Source organism: Galleria mellonella, unplaced genomic scaffold (assembly GCF_026898425.1).
Source record: "Galleria mellonella isolate WM207_F2 unplaced genomic scaffold, CSIRO_AGI_GalMel_v1 utg213, whole genome shotgun sequence".
NCBI lineage: Eukaryota > Metazoa > Arthropoda > Insecta > Lepidoptera > Pyralidae > Galleria > Galleria mellonella.
Genome location: NW_026442039.1, coordinates 1565037 through 1578618, shown reverse-complemented (window position 1 = coordinate 1578618; position 13582 = coordinate 1565037). Strand labels below are relative to the sequence as shown.

Here is a 13582-nt window from a genome sequence, read left to right as displayed (position 1 = left end):
CTTAATACACTGATTGAATATTATAATAAATCAGCATATTTATACTTTTACTGAACACTATAAACGGGCTTATTACATTGTCACTATATACTTAATAATAAGTATATAGTGTGAAAGGTCGCAACAATACTTTCACCTATAGCACTTTTACAAAGGCATTTTTTGAGAAAATTTTATTATGATTAACATTTTTATAACTCAGCAAAAACAATACCATAAGCATCATGGAATTCACTGTGAGGACAACAATTTTCTTTGCCATCTGAAAACTAAGATATTATGCCTATCAGTATTCATGTATACTACTAATGAAGCACAAATAAATGCTATTAATAATTTAAGTGTAAATTTCTGGCCAGTCGTTTACAATTATTTTGATTAATTCAATAAAAAAATCTAACAACTAACCAATGATATGGACTTCCGCAAAATAATGCCTAGTTCAGTAAAATATTTAGTGTAATATTTGTAAGAATGTAAGAATGATGATAAAAATTAAATAGGATAAGACAATATACGACCAAGATGAGAATAAAGTCTATCGATTGTAAAAATTATTGTAAAAATAGATTTAGAAATAAGAAAAATATAGCTTAACACATATACAAGATACACAATATACATATAGAAAGCAAGTCCTTTAAAAAATTCATCCTGTGACTTGCCTTAAAAAAAATCTATTAGTATTATATTATTACTAGTATTGAGAGCTAACATCTATATTGGCATCTATTGACGTTGGACTATTGTAATAGAATGAATTGTAACAGTTGACGAATTATTATTACTTAATGTCGATAAACGTTATCGTTTTTTGGGAGAATTATTTACAGAATGACATAATTTGTACTCTATTATTAATTAGCACTTATATGTATGTATTAAATGTGATGTATCTTGTACCCAATAATAATTTTGCATGCTTTAGAATATAAGGCGAACATTTGTACTTTAGCTAATAGATCAATATCTGTAAAAAAACAATGTTCTCGCAAATAAAGAAATCTAATCTAATCTAACATTCCATAGCATTTTTTTTTTAAACTTCTCTCATTTGAGTAGTCGCCCCTAGTTGTAGTCATTGAAATGTATGAATTTTAATGCCACTATTTTTATGTAAGTATTACGCATAAGGCGTGCGTCACTCTTTTTATTTATATCGTGGCACGGGTTTTTATTGCCAAAATTATAACTGTTCAAATTAAGGTATACTTATAAAGAATATTAAGTTGGGTTGTTTTTGATGAAACCTTTGTTAAGAGACACTTCATCTTGATGTTTATAATCTAAGAGAAAAAAATATTAATTATAATATTCTATTAGATTTTACTCTCTACTTCGCCTTATTGACCGGGATAAAATAGCCTATCTTCTTCTTCATCTCAAATAATAAGTGTGCCGCAAATTTCGTCACAACGACTCTAGTCGTTTAAGCGACAAAAGGTAATAAACACACCCTCTTTCACATTTAAAATATTAGTAAAGATTAATATTGTTGACAATGATTGATAATATTTTGAATAGGAATTGAGTTAGTTTATAAATAATGACAAAATGTAAACATACAAATTACAATGACTGAATAAGCTGGTCCGAATCTCGTATTTTAATTACCAACTTATTTTAAATAGCAATTAAATCATGGTTATAACGTTAAATTCTTATTTATGTTGTTACATAAATCAAGTTTCATAATTTAACTGATTAAAATACACGCATAGTATGTAAATAAATATTCAAATAATTTATTTTCTTAGTAGTTTTCGAATTTGTCCGCGTGACCAAGATATGTTAATTAACAAAGATAAAAGTGGCCTATGTCCTTCTTCATTTTAAATTCTAAATGCAGGTATACCAAATTTCATTATGATTAAGGTATTAAAAGAAAACTAACAAACTAACTTTCATATTTATAATCTTAGAAAGGATATCTAAAAAATATGCAAGGTAGTTAGACAAATATAGCCGGGTAACAAATGTCCATATGGTTCCATATTTTGTTTGCACATTTTATAACTTATACATACTCCATTCTGATATCTGAGACTCTTTACTACCTCATTAAAATTATAATACATGATTTATTCAATCATGATAGGTCAATACATATACTAAACTAATTATAAATAATTAGATAATTTTAATTTTTCTTTATATTTAATATTGACAAAAAATTCATATCATATTGAATAGACGATTAGAAAAAAATGTTTGTTGCGTAGTAACACGGCTAAACCAGTTTTGTGCTTAGGCTTAAGTCCCTAATAAGATATAAAATTAATCATTAAGAAATTTCAATAGCAATGACAAAAGTATTCGAAGGAAAGTAACTTGCCTTCGACCCCAAATTTTTGTTTGAAAGTGAAACTGGGGCATATTACATTATTGTGCTTATCGCACTTTTTTTCACATATGAATTAAACAGTATAAATTCGATTACCGATATTCAATTGATATCAGTAGACAAAGGAACTCCATTGACAACTAACAATCATGTTTCTTAAAGTAAGTTTAAATTGCAATTATAAATATTATTTTATTTATTAGTCTATTTTTTATTAGAAATTTTTCACCGTACCTAGCTCCATTATAATTTATTTCTCTAAATATACATATTTCTTTTAATTTTACACTTTTAAATTTATACCATAATACAGTTTATATTTTTATTCTAATTATCATTATTAAAATCTAATTATAAAACTATTATTAATTTACTATGAATATAAATAAATGTATATGTGACTACACCTATTATTCTTAGCGTGATTCTTCAATAAACAAACTTTAAGAACTTATTTTCATTTTTTAAGTCACCCGTTAATGAAAATTAAGAATTTAATTCGAATTAAAGAGACAAAACATAAATAGCTTAGATAAATGAGATATTCATACAGAAAAAGAAACCTTAGGTATGATTTTTTAATTCTTATTACCTATGCATTTTCAGAGTATTGCCATCATTGCCATCATAGGCGCTTGTCAAGCTGTGGAACACGCCTACTCCTCACAGAAAATTGTTGTACACCATCCAGAACCCAAGCATCATGAGCCTGAACACAAAGAGCACGTTGCAGCAGCGCCTGTAGAAATTAAGAAAGCTATACCAGTAGCCCACCATATTGTAAGCTCCAAACACCAAGAACACCATCACAAACCAGCTGTTTCTTCACAGCTGTTTGAACGTCATGATATACCTGCTCATCCACCTAAAGGCTTCTCTGAACACCATGTAAGTAAATGAAACGGAATATTTATATATCGATACACGATACTCCGTACCTATCAATAATTTAAATCGATCATCTGACTTTATTAAAGGGAGACTTTGTACAAAAGTCGTCTGCTTAGGTATCTCTGTCCTATTTGTGTTTTTGCAGTGAAGCAATTATTCACATAGTGTTTCAACTTGGAAGATGGGATATAGCGCTGAAATTATAAGGTACAGAAGCATAACACCTTAATCCTCAGGAGTAATAACGCATAAAGAATCTTTTTTTATTGAATGATAATGGGGTAATAAAATGATAGCCCCGCTTGCGTCATCGGTATACACTGGCGGGGCACCAGTGAGGGATTATAGGTGAGGCATAAAGCAAGTCAGTTAGCTCATCGTGACAAATTCAACAATAAATCAAACAAGAAGGTTTCCACGAGGAGGCCGACCTAATAGGCTTTATTGCTAGCAATTGCTAATCTCTATTACTAACAATCTCTTCTCTCCCCACGCATGAAGGGTATCAGGATGAAACAGTATACTTTGCTATGTTCATGGTACTATTCATGTCTAAAAACGACGGTTACCACTCTCCATCAGATGGGCAGTTAGCTTGTTTGTGAACTTAAGTTGCATAAAATAAACTTAGATAACAATCAAAGTATTAGTAAAGATAAACATAAGTATGAATTATTATGCTCTGTTTATTTTGTTCATTTTAAAATATTCGTAAGAATTTTGTATTATTTTTATTTTTTAAGTTAACCTTACATACTTATATAATTTATTCCATATAATACCATTACTCGTAAATATACATTATAGTAAACTCTATTCACGAACATATGGATAAAAAGTTGGTCTGTTTTTAGTCAGTAAGTATTGCACTAAGAGGAGTCACTATAAAAATAATTATATAGATATATGTAAGTAAAAACATACAAATATATAGTCCTGACTAACACTTTTCAGGGTCCAGCCAAGTACGAGTTCGAGTACAAGGTGCACGACCCGCATACCGGTGACGACAAGTTCCAGCACGAGACCCGCGACGGTCACCACGTGAAGGGAGTCTACAGTCTGCACGAGGCTGATGGGTCCATCAGAACTGTACACTACTCAGCCGACAAGAAGCAGGGGTAAAATTTATTATATACAATTTATTTATAAATCTTTATAATTACTTCTTAAATGTCATATAATCCTATCAATCATATATAACTCAATTAGTAAATGTTGTGCAATGACACACTAGATATTCAGGTTCATAACTCCAATTCTCAAATCTAAGTAAATTTAGAAAAATTGATCACAAAGAACTTCAAATCAATTTATAATATACCATAGTTCTCAGAATCATAATATTTTACTATACTTTTAAATAAAATTAGAACTGTACTCGTACATCTAATAACAGCATTTTCTTCTTTAATTTTTAGATTCCAAGCTGATATAAAGCAGACTACAAAACATATTTCGGAGCACAAGCATCATCATTGAAACAAGGAAAACGTTTTATTGTTCCATAGTTGAAGTTGTACCTGCTTGTTATTTTTAAATAAAAAATTTAAAGTTACTATTTTTTTTATTTTCTATTATACATCTATTTTTTATATCACAAAGGTATCAAACAAACATACTGTATCTCTGATAGTAAACTGTTACTGTAATCTATGGACACCTGCAATACTAGGGGTGTTTGTTTAATTTAATTATTATAAATGTAAATATTTTGACGTTTCTTACAAAATAAATATTTATGTAGGTATAATTTCGTGAATTATACAATAATACATAAAAAATATTGCAATTTTTTCTCTTTAATTAAAGATAATTAATGTATTTCAAAAATTATATTGTCCAATTTTTTTGTCTTATTTTTGTGCTTAATTACGAAAAATAAAATAGCATCACATTAAAACCTAACATTGAATTTATTTATAATGATAGATATTTTGAACCTAAATGTGTATTTAATACAAAAAAATAACTCCTAATTACCTAGTAGTAATTAATTTTTGAACATTCTAAATAATTTATTATATATTATTTAAAGTTCTCGTTATTGTTTATGGATCTATTTATCTATCTTACAACTGGAGTATGAAAATACGTATTTTAACTTATTCTATTCTTTATTGCACACAAAATGTAATTGTATTAGAAAAACAAACATAATAGTGCACAAAGGCGAGCTTATTTCTAAAAGAAATTTCTTCTTCAGTACAAAACTACTTGAACTCTAATTGCAATAAATTTCTAGAATACATGTAAGTTCACGTAATGAAAAAAGTAAACATAATAATAATCCGTTCAACATATCACCTGCATTTATTGAGGCAAAGTCTTGTAAAATATTTCCCCACCAATTCAGAAAACTGCCAACATTTTGGCAATTTGGCGTATGAGATTCCAATATTCTCTCTTATAACCTTACTATAGATTTTAAAATTGCATACTCCAATAATTATCCATTACATTTTGTACCAATAACCTTTAGTTAAATACTTGAAAACTTGACAGTTGGGGAAAAAGACAAGTGTGAGTTGGGACAAATGAACTAAAATACTACTTTATTAAAATTACTATTAATAAAGTACAGAGCTCGTAATAATAACTAAGTGCTCTGTAGTCGTTATTATTAACTTTAGGCGAATCTGTAATGACAAACGAGATTTAACTTTCCTGCTATAACTATACAATAAAATTTAAACAACACAATTTATAACACATTACTCAATATGTCTTCAGATTAACTAATAAAATCAAAATTTTTATAATAATTTGACTCTGTATAATTAATTTTATTAATAACGAATATTTTACTATCAACATGATTTAATCGGCATTAGTAACATAGAATTATTCAAGATTTAAGTCGGCTAAAAAAGCTACTACTTATAATGTGATGAAATTAATATGATTCCAATAAAATTATCAAAGTCAGTTCAGAATTGACAAGTATATCGCGTAAATTCCAAATACACAAAAAAAAAAAACAAGGAAATTGAGAACAGCTTTCTATTGGAAATAAAATAGTTAAACATTATTGCATATTTAATGAAGATAAACAGTTTTTACCCTCGAACATTCTATAGTTTTCTTTCAGCTTCTCAAAGGTTGACTGTAAGAAATTCCTGTATGGGATGAGTCCGTCGTTGTACATTAAATCTTTTTAATGTATCCAATGTTAATTATATACAACAAAGATTTTTACAATACACAATAATTAAAGAATGTAATTCCTTTATTTGTCATCAAGCACAAAGAAATTTATCACAGTCAACGAATTAATAATTATTTGTACGTAATTACAATAATACAATTTGGAACTGATTGACTGGACAATGCATAGCCAAAATTGCTTCGTCCAAAAATATAAAATTTTATACAAGGGCTCGATAAAACTAATTTTATGCATAGAAACAGATCATTAATATAAAATAAAATAGATTTACAATCTTAGATGTTTTTATTTAAGTAGTAATAAAAACAAACTATGTTGATCATTTATAAAAAAGTATGATGTTTATTTAAATAAACATCATACTTTTTTATAAGTGATCATCATAGTTTTTTATTAGGCAAGTTTAACAAAAATAGTAATCCTAATAGATAACCCAAAGTAAATAAAGTATAAACAGTTTTATTTTTAAACAACCACCATAGTATTATAATTATATCCCAATGACCCATAACTGGAGATAGATTAAGCTCATTATGTGACTTTCTGACTCGCCGACCTTGTCACGCCCAAAACTGTACTACTATAAAAGCGGCTCTTTGCATGTGCAGTGCATCAGTTGTATCCAACAATTACAACAATATGTTCTCCAAAGTAAGCACTCGGTACAAATAATAATTTATATAGGGTGTTCCCTATATAAATAACTATTATATAATAATAATAAATATATCGTTTATTTCAGATCTTTACTTTGAGCGCTCTGCTCGCCATCTCCGCGGCTGGGATCATTCCCGAACCCCACTACTCTCCAGCTGAAGCCGTTTCTTCTCAAAGCATCGTGCGCCACGATCAACCCCAAACCTACGCTACCAAATACGTAGCCGCTGCACCCGTGGCCAAGGTTGCAGTCGCTGCCCCAGTCTACCACTCTGCTCCTGCAGTCGCCTACCACTCCGCCCCCGCCGTCGCCTACCACTCTGCTCCTGCCGTCGCCTACCACTCCGCCCCCGCCGTCGCTTACCACTCCGCCCCTGCCGTCGCCTACCATGCCGCTCACGCTCCCGTCGCCTACCAAACAGCACCTCACTATTCCTCCGCAAACGCTGTGTCGTCTCAAAGCATCGTGAGCCACTCCGCCCCCGTTGCCAAAGTAGCCGTGGCCGCCCCCGTCGCTAAATACGCCGTAGCTGCTCCAGTAGCATACTCCGCACCTGTGCACTACGCTGCCCCAGTTGCCAAAGTAGTCGCTGCCGCCCACCACGAGGAAGAATACGTAAGTAAATTGAAATTGTTTTCAATTGTTTTAATGTTGGCACATTAGCACTTTTTGAGAAAGCAAATTATGTTTAGATGACAAATAAGCATAACAAACCATCTGATCGCAAGTAGATAGTTAATATAGCCTATAGGCAAGTGCAGCACTATAATATCTGATATACTTTTATAACCGAGAAATACAAAAGTTATTATGGTTTTAAAGAAAATAATTTAAATCATAACATAGTTTATACAGAATTGGCATAACTGTAAACCCATATTTGTCTTCTATTAATTAGTCTTAAATTATCAATTTCAAAAGGTACTCTCAAAAATAGTTCGAATTTGACGAACATGTCGCATAACATATATACCAAGCATACAAATAAATAAGTCTATTTGTAAGTAACAACATTCTTATCCAATTTCAGTAACTTATTACGTGTTCTCTCCACAGTCTCACCCCAAATACGACTTCTCCTACTCCGTGGCTGACGGACACACCGGCGACAACAAGTCCCAACACGAAAGCCGCGACGGTGATGTTGTTCACGGTGAATACTCTCTTCTGGAGGCTGATGGCTCCGTCCGCAAAGTGCAGTACACCGCTGATGAGCATAATGGTTTCAACGCTGTTGTGAGCCACTCCGCTCCCACTCAACACGCCGCCCCTGCTCCCGTTCTCGTCGCGCATCATTAAAGTCTAATTGGACCACCAACAGTTATTCTAGTATGTAAGGCCCAAGACTCATTGTAAATAGTTCATATTTATTTTGTAAATATACGATGCATGTTATTGTATTTATTGTTTTTCTTAACTACTTAGTACTTTTACTTATAGGTACAATATCTTGATAACATCCACATTCACATATATATTTTTATTCACGTATATACGTACGTATTGAAACATGCGTTTTAATACGTACGTATATACACACATTGTGATAAAATTAATGGGGGACTAATAGCAGAGTAACCCCCATCAAAACAATAATAATTATCAAAATCTATAAATAATTGATAAAGATATACATATACAATATATATGTATGTAAATACAAGATACTCATGATTAAAAATAAATACTCCTTTTTAAATTACTTAAAAATACTGTTTTACCATAAAAGCTTTTACTTCTTTATTATTATTAAAAAAGAAACAAAACACATACAAACTAATTTGAAATTTACAAAATTAAATCATTTTTTTATATACAACTTAGAATGGCAAACAAGCTGACGGCCCACCTGATGAAAAGTGGTAACCGTCGCCTATAGAAATGAGCAGTACCAAAGACATAATAAAGTATACTGTTTCGCCCATGATACCCCCTATGCGTTGCCATTCCTAAGGACTCAGGTGTTATTCCTCTGTACCCAGTAAATTCACGCCATATCCCACCCTTCAAATCGAAACACAGCCATGCAAACACAGAAATTCATAACAATAATTATAATCATAATAATTAAACACAAAATAATATGGATATATAAATATGAATTTGTTGCTCAAGATGAATTCGAATAAAATACACAAACCTGAATTTCATACAAAAATTTATTATTGTATGTAATGTCGCTCGGGTGGATAGAAAGATAAATTAGTATTTTATGTTACCAATTATTATTAGTTTATTATAGGTAATTTTTTATATCTTGAGTTATAATTACTGCAATTTTTGTAAGGCCCTCTATTTTTTTTTTGAAATAATATATATAATATATTATTTGGTTATAATGTGTCTTTCCATAGTTGAAAGAATTTTTAAAAGCGGTTGAATAATTTTTAGATTATTCATTTCAATCAAACATAGAAAAAATCATATCTTTCCTCTTTATAATATTAAAAGTGTAAGTATAAATAATTACGCGAGCAGCGAATTATGGCTAGTTTTCATTAATTCAAATATTGAAACGATCGTTACTCTTAATAATTATATATTAATACGTTAATCTCCTTATTATTGGTCTCTACAGTGCTAGTTTTGTATACTGTTTTCCGAATATTTTGACAATATTGTGGAGACATAAATCGTATTATTTAAATATCTACAGTATTTTTTTCCAAACTAAAGCCGTAAGTCAGCTAGGTAAACTGGAATATTTCCAGTTTACCTAAGGAAAAGAAGTTAATGTTAATGTAAATTAATGTTAATGACAAAGGAAAAGAAGTTGTTAGTTAGTTATGAGAAATTAAACGATTTTCAACAAAATTTTATAATAAAGTAATTATAAAAATTTATAAGTCAAGCAAATCATGGCGGTAGCGTATCGGTGAACTGACGAGGGCACTCATTTTATAATAAATAAATTATATTTAGGAGACTAAATACATAATTTTGGCGACTTTGTAGAAAATTCATTTGCTTGAGTACTTTTGTCCCATTCGTGTTTTAACTGTGAAGTAGTTGTGTTTGCATGGCTGTGTTTCGGTTTGAAGGGTGGAATATGGCAGTGAATTTACAGGATCCAGAGGAATAACACCTGAGTTCTCAGGAATGACAACGCATAGGGGGTATCATGGGCGAAAGAGTACACTCTGTTATGTCCATGGTAGTGCTTACGTTTATAGGCGACGGTTACCACTTTCCATCAGGTGGATCGTCAGCTTGTTTGCCATTCTAAGTTGTATAAAAAAAACATAAGGGGATCGATTTACTATCCTGGGAAAATTTAAATGCACTCGAGACTCGCACTCTTTAGGTGATTAGGTATAAATATTGCCCTAGATGATGTTAGTATAAAAATCGTATGCCTGTTTTATTCAATTAAATTCATAAATTATAACTTTTATTAAACTATTAGAGCACGCATCTCATAGAAAGTACTTGACAGGTTTTATTGTAATATTTAAATTTAATACCAATATTATCTGTATAAATAAGTACATAAAATAAACTAGTTGTTGATAGCATTATTTATCTGCTTCAAAATTCTCTCTTAATCATTGTTATCTTCCTGCCCTTATCCCAATTATTGGAATTGGCGTAATATTTTTACCCATATTACTTAAGATTTTGGTTTTTGGTTTTACTACCAGTCACCTGCCTATCATTAACACTTATTGTGAATAATCTAATTCAAAATTCTCTCTTATTAAAATATATAGAGAATTATTTTGTAGGTAAGAAAATTTTTGTGTAGTAAATATGAAATATTTTGTGTTATTTGTGCTATAAATATAAAAAAGAAGTCCATCATTTAAAAATATATTTTATTATAAATACTTAAATATTTAAAACTATTAACATTGATTTTTTTGAAAACGAGATCTCTAAAACAGATAAAGTTAATGATGCGCAAGAAGAACAGGAGCAGCGGCGATGTGGTGGGCGGGAGCAGAACGGCTCACCACCGCGTTAAAGCCATTGTGATCATCAGCAGTGTATTGCACTTTGCGAATGGAACCATCAGCTTCCACTAGTGAGTATTCACCATGGACAACATCTCCATCACGGCTTTCCTGTTGAGACTTGTTGTCACCAGTGTGTCCGTCAGCCACAGAATAGGAGAAATCGTATTTGGGGTGAGACTGCAGGAAAAATAATAATTTAATACTCTAATTCAACTGTTGATTAGTAAAGAATGGATTTTATATGTATAATTTGTATTTACAAAAATAAATATTACTACCAGAGGGAGACTTTGTACAAAAGTCGATTGCTTGGGTACCTCTATCCCATTCGTGTTTCTACCGTGAAGCAGTTATATTTGCATGGCTGTGTTTCGGTTTGAAGGGTGGGATATGGCGTAAATTTACAGGATACAGTGGAATAACACCTGAGTCCTCAGGAATGGCAACGCATGGGGGGTATCATGGGCGAAACAGTATACTCTGTTATGTCCATGGTACTGCTCATGTCTATAGACGACGGTTACCACTTTCCATCAGGTGTGTCGTCGACTTGTTTGCCATTCTAAGTTGTATAAAAAAATAACTTCTATTACTTATCTAGTACCCATAGTACAAGTTCTGCTTAGTTTGGGACTAGATGGCGTTATGTAATATGTATATTTTATATTATTAATACTTTAAGGTGCTATTTCTGTTGCATATATCAACTGATAACTGTCAACTGCTAAACATAGCCTTCCTTATGAGGGGGGTTTTGCCAGTAGTGGCTACGCTCGGCAGGCGGATTGGTAACCATAATAAGGCTTTGATGATGTTTTAAGAGGGACGCTGCTGCCCATCCCTCAACCATTATGTTTCCTTAATCGCCTCTTACAATACCCACGAGAAAAGAAGAAATGGTCTATTATGTTCCATATGCAGTTTTTTAAATGTATACATAAGCTTAAGTATCAGTCAAAACATTATAATTTACATAAAAACTACTAATGATTCTAAAAACTTTGTTACTAAATAAATGTCACTACATTGAGAAAAGATACCTAGAGAGATAGGGTAGAACTTATCCTGATTAGATTAAATGACCCAGCAGATGTCAGCAAGGGGCAAAATAACATTTGCCCAGTCGGCCAATTAATATATGTATAATAACACGAGTGAGTAATTTGACTTCCTATTAATATACTCGTACTACATGGTTTGAAATAGATTCCTATATATTTGAACTAAATAATTGAATTACAATACTTACGTATTGTTCCTGTTCAGCAACAAGAACTTTAGGAGCGGGTGCGATGACCTTGGCAACTGGAGCAGCATATTGTACAGGTGCAGAGTACGCGATAGGGGCAGCCACTGCATAATTGGTGATGGGAGCCGCTACGGCGACTTTAGCAACTGGTGCGGAATGGCTGACAATACTCTGAGAAGATACAGCATTAGCGGTGGAGTAGTGAACTGGAGCTGCGTTGGAGATAACGGGAACCGCAGCGGTATGGTAGGCAACGGCGGGAGCAGCGTGGTACACAGGCGCCGCAACTGACACTTTAGCAATGGGTGTGGAATGACGCACGATGGATTGGGAGGAAACAGCATCAGCTGATGCGTAATAAAGTGGAGCTACGTTATAGGCTACGGCAGGAGCAGCGTGGACGGCAACTGGTGCGGCGGCCACGTATTTAGTAGCGATGGCTTGTGGCTGATCATGACGAATAATGCTCTGAGAAGACACTGCCGTAGCGGGAGAGTAATGGGCTTCAGGCAACAGTCCAGCTGTAGTAACAGCCAGTACTGCGCTTAAGGCGATTACCTGTAAGTTTACAAGAAAAAACAATTATGGAAACAGTTTTTTTTTTTCAATTTATGCATTTATTATCAACCAATATGAAAATGAATGAATGAATAAATAAATATACTTTATTTGCATTATACAATATAGGAAATAAGTAATACAATTAACAAACATAACGATACTATTGTATAAGTACAAATAAGTACAGTAATGAGTGTTTGACAATCGGACTAAATTCGACAATTTTAAATTGATTTTTATATTTTTTTCATTAAAATATTAATTTTCGGAATTATCGGTCCCATACATATTTTGTCGCTGTTTGTTTTTTTTTATCTAGATATAATTATTTTATTAATACACCATTTTTTTTTCACTCACTTTAGAGAACATATTGATGTGTTTGGTTAAACTGAAACTGACCCCAAATGTATCAGAAAAATTGCTTATATAGTAATACATTGATTTTTGGTGCACAAGGTTAACGTGTCAACGGGCCAATACATTATGTATTTCGGTGAACTAGCTCCAAGTATAATATCCTTGCCCACCTTATGATTATCAGAAAATTAATAAATATTTACAATTAGGAAATTTATGGAAACATGAATTATGAAATATAGCTGTCATCCATGACTTCATCCATCATACATTTAACTGTTTAAAATTGGTTATAAATAGGCTTTAAACAGGTAACAAATAATAATAGATTTTATATAACAAGACGAGATAGTTATTTCTACACCATCTCATTTCTGTTTATCAGAATAAATTT

At 31.7% G+C, this 13582-nt stretch overlaps 3 protein-coding genes across 4 annotated transcripts; 2 read left to right on the top strand and 1 right to left on the bottom strand.

The window, feature by feature from the left end:
- The first annotated feature begins 2465 nt into the window (after nucleotides 1–2465).
- LOC113511872 (histidine-rich glycoprotein-like) lies at nucleotides 2466–4793 on the top strand. 2 transcript variants are annotated; one of them, XM_026895598.3, is made up of 4 exons: nucleotides 2466–2505; nucleotides 2951–3232; nucleotides 4190–4356; nucleotides 4657–4793. In XM_026895598.3, the coding sequence occupies exons 1-4, from the start codon at nucleotides 2494–2496 to the stop codon at nucleotides 4715–4717; spliced, it is 522 nt and encodes a 173-aa protein (XP_026751399.2). In that variant the 5' UTR covers nucleotides 2466–2493; the 3' UTR covers nucleotides 4718–4793. The 2 variants fall into 2 exon arrangements, with proteins under 2 accessions (XP_026751399.2, XP_052750381.1); XM_052894421.1 differs by lacking the exon at nucleotides 2466–2505 and having other exon boundaries at nucleotides 2939–3232.
- A 2209-nt stretch (nucleotides 4794–7002) lies between these two features.
- LOC113511582 (cuticle protein 16.5-like) lies at nucleotides 7003–8462 on the top strand. Its single transcript, XM_031913525.1, has 3 exons — nucleotides 7003–7055; nucleotides 7147–7677; nucleotides 8119–8462. Exons 1-3 carry the CDS (start codon nucleotides 7005–7007, stop codon nucleotides 8359–8361), a joined length of 825 nt encoding a protein of 274 aa, XP_031769385.1. The 5' UTR covers nucleotides 7003–7004; the 3' UTR covers nucleotides 8362–8462.
- A 2481-nt stretch (nucleotides 8463–10943) lies between these two features.
- LOC113511583 (larval cuticle protein A1A-like) lies at nucleotides 10944–13224 on the bottom strand. Its single transcript, XM_026895225.3, has 3 exons — nucleotides 13189–13224; nucleotides 12268–12825; nucleotides 10944–11195 (listed from the first exon to the last, which is right to left on the bottom strand). The coding sequence occupies exons 1-3, from the start codon at nucleotides 13198–13200 to the stop codon at nucleotides 10953–10955; spliced, it is 813 nt and encodes a 270-aa protein (XP_026751026.1). The 5' UTR covers nucleotides 13201–13224; the 3' UTR covers nucleotides 10944–10952.
- Nucleotides 13225–13582: the final 358 nt, after the last annotated feature.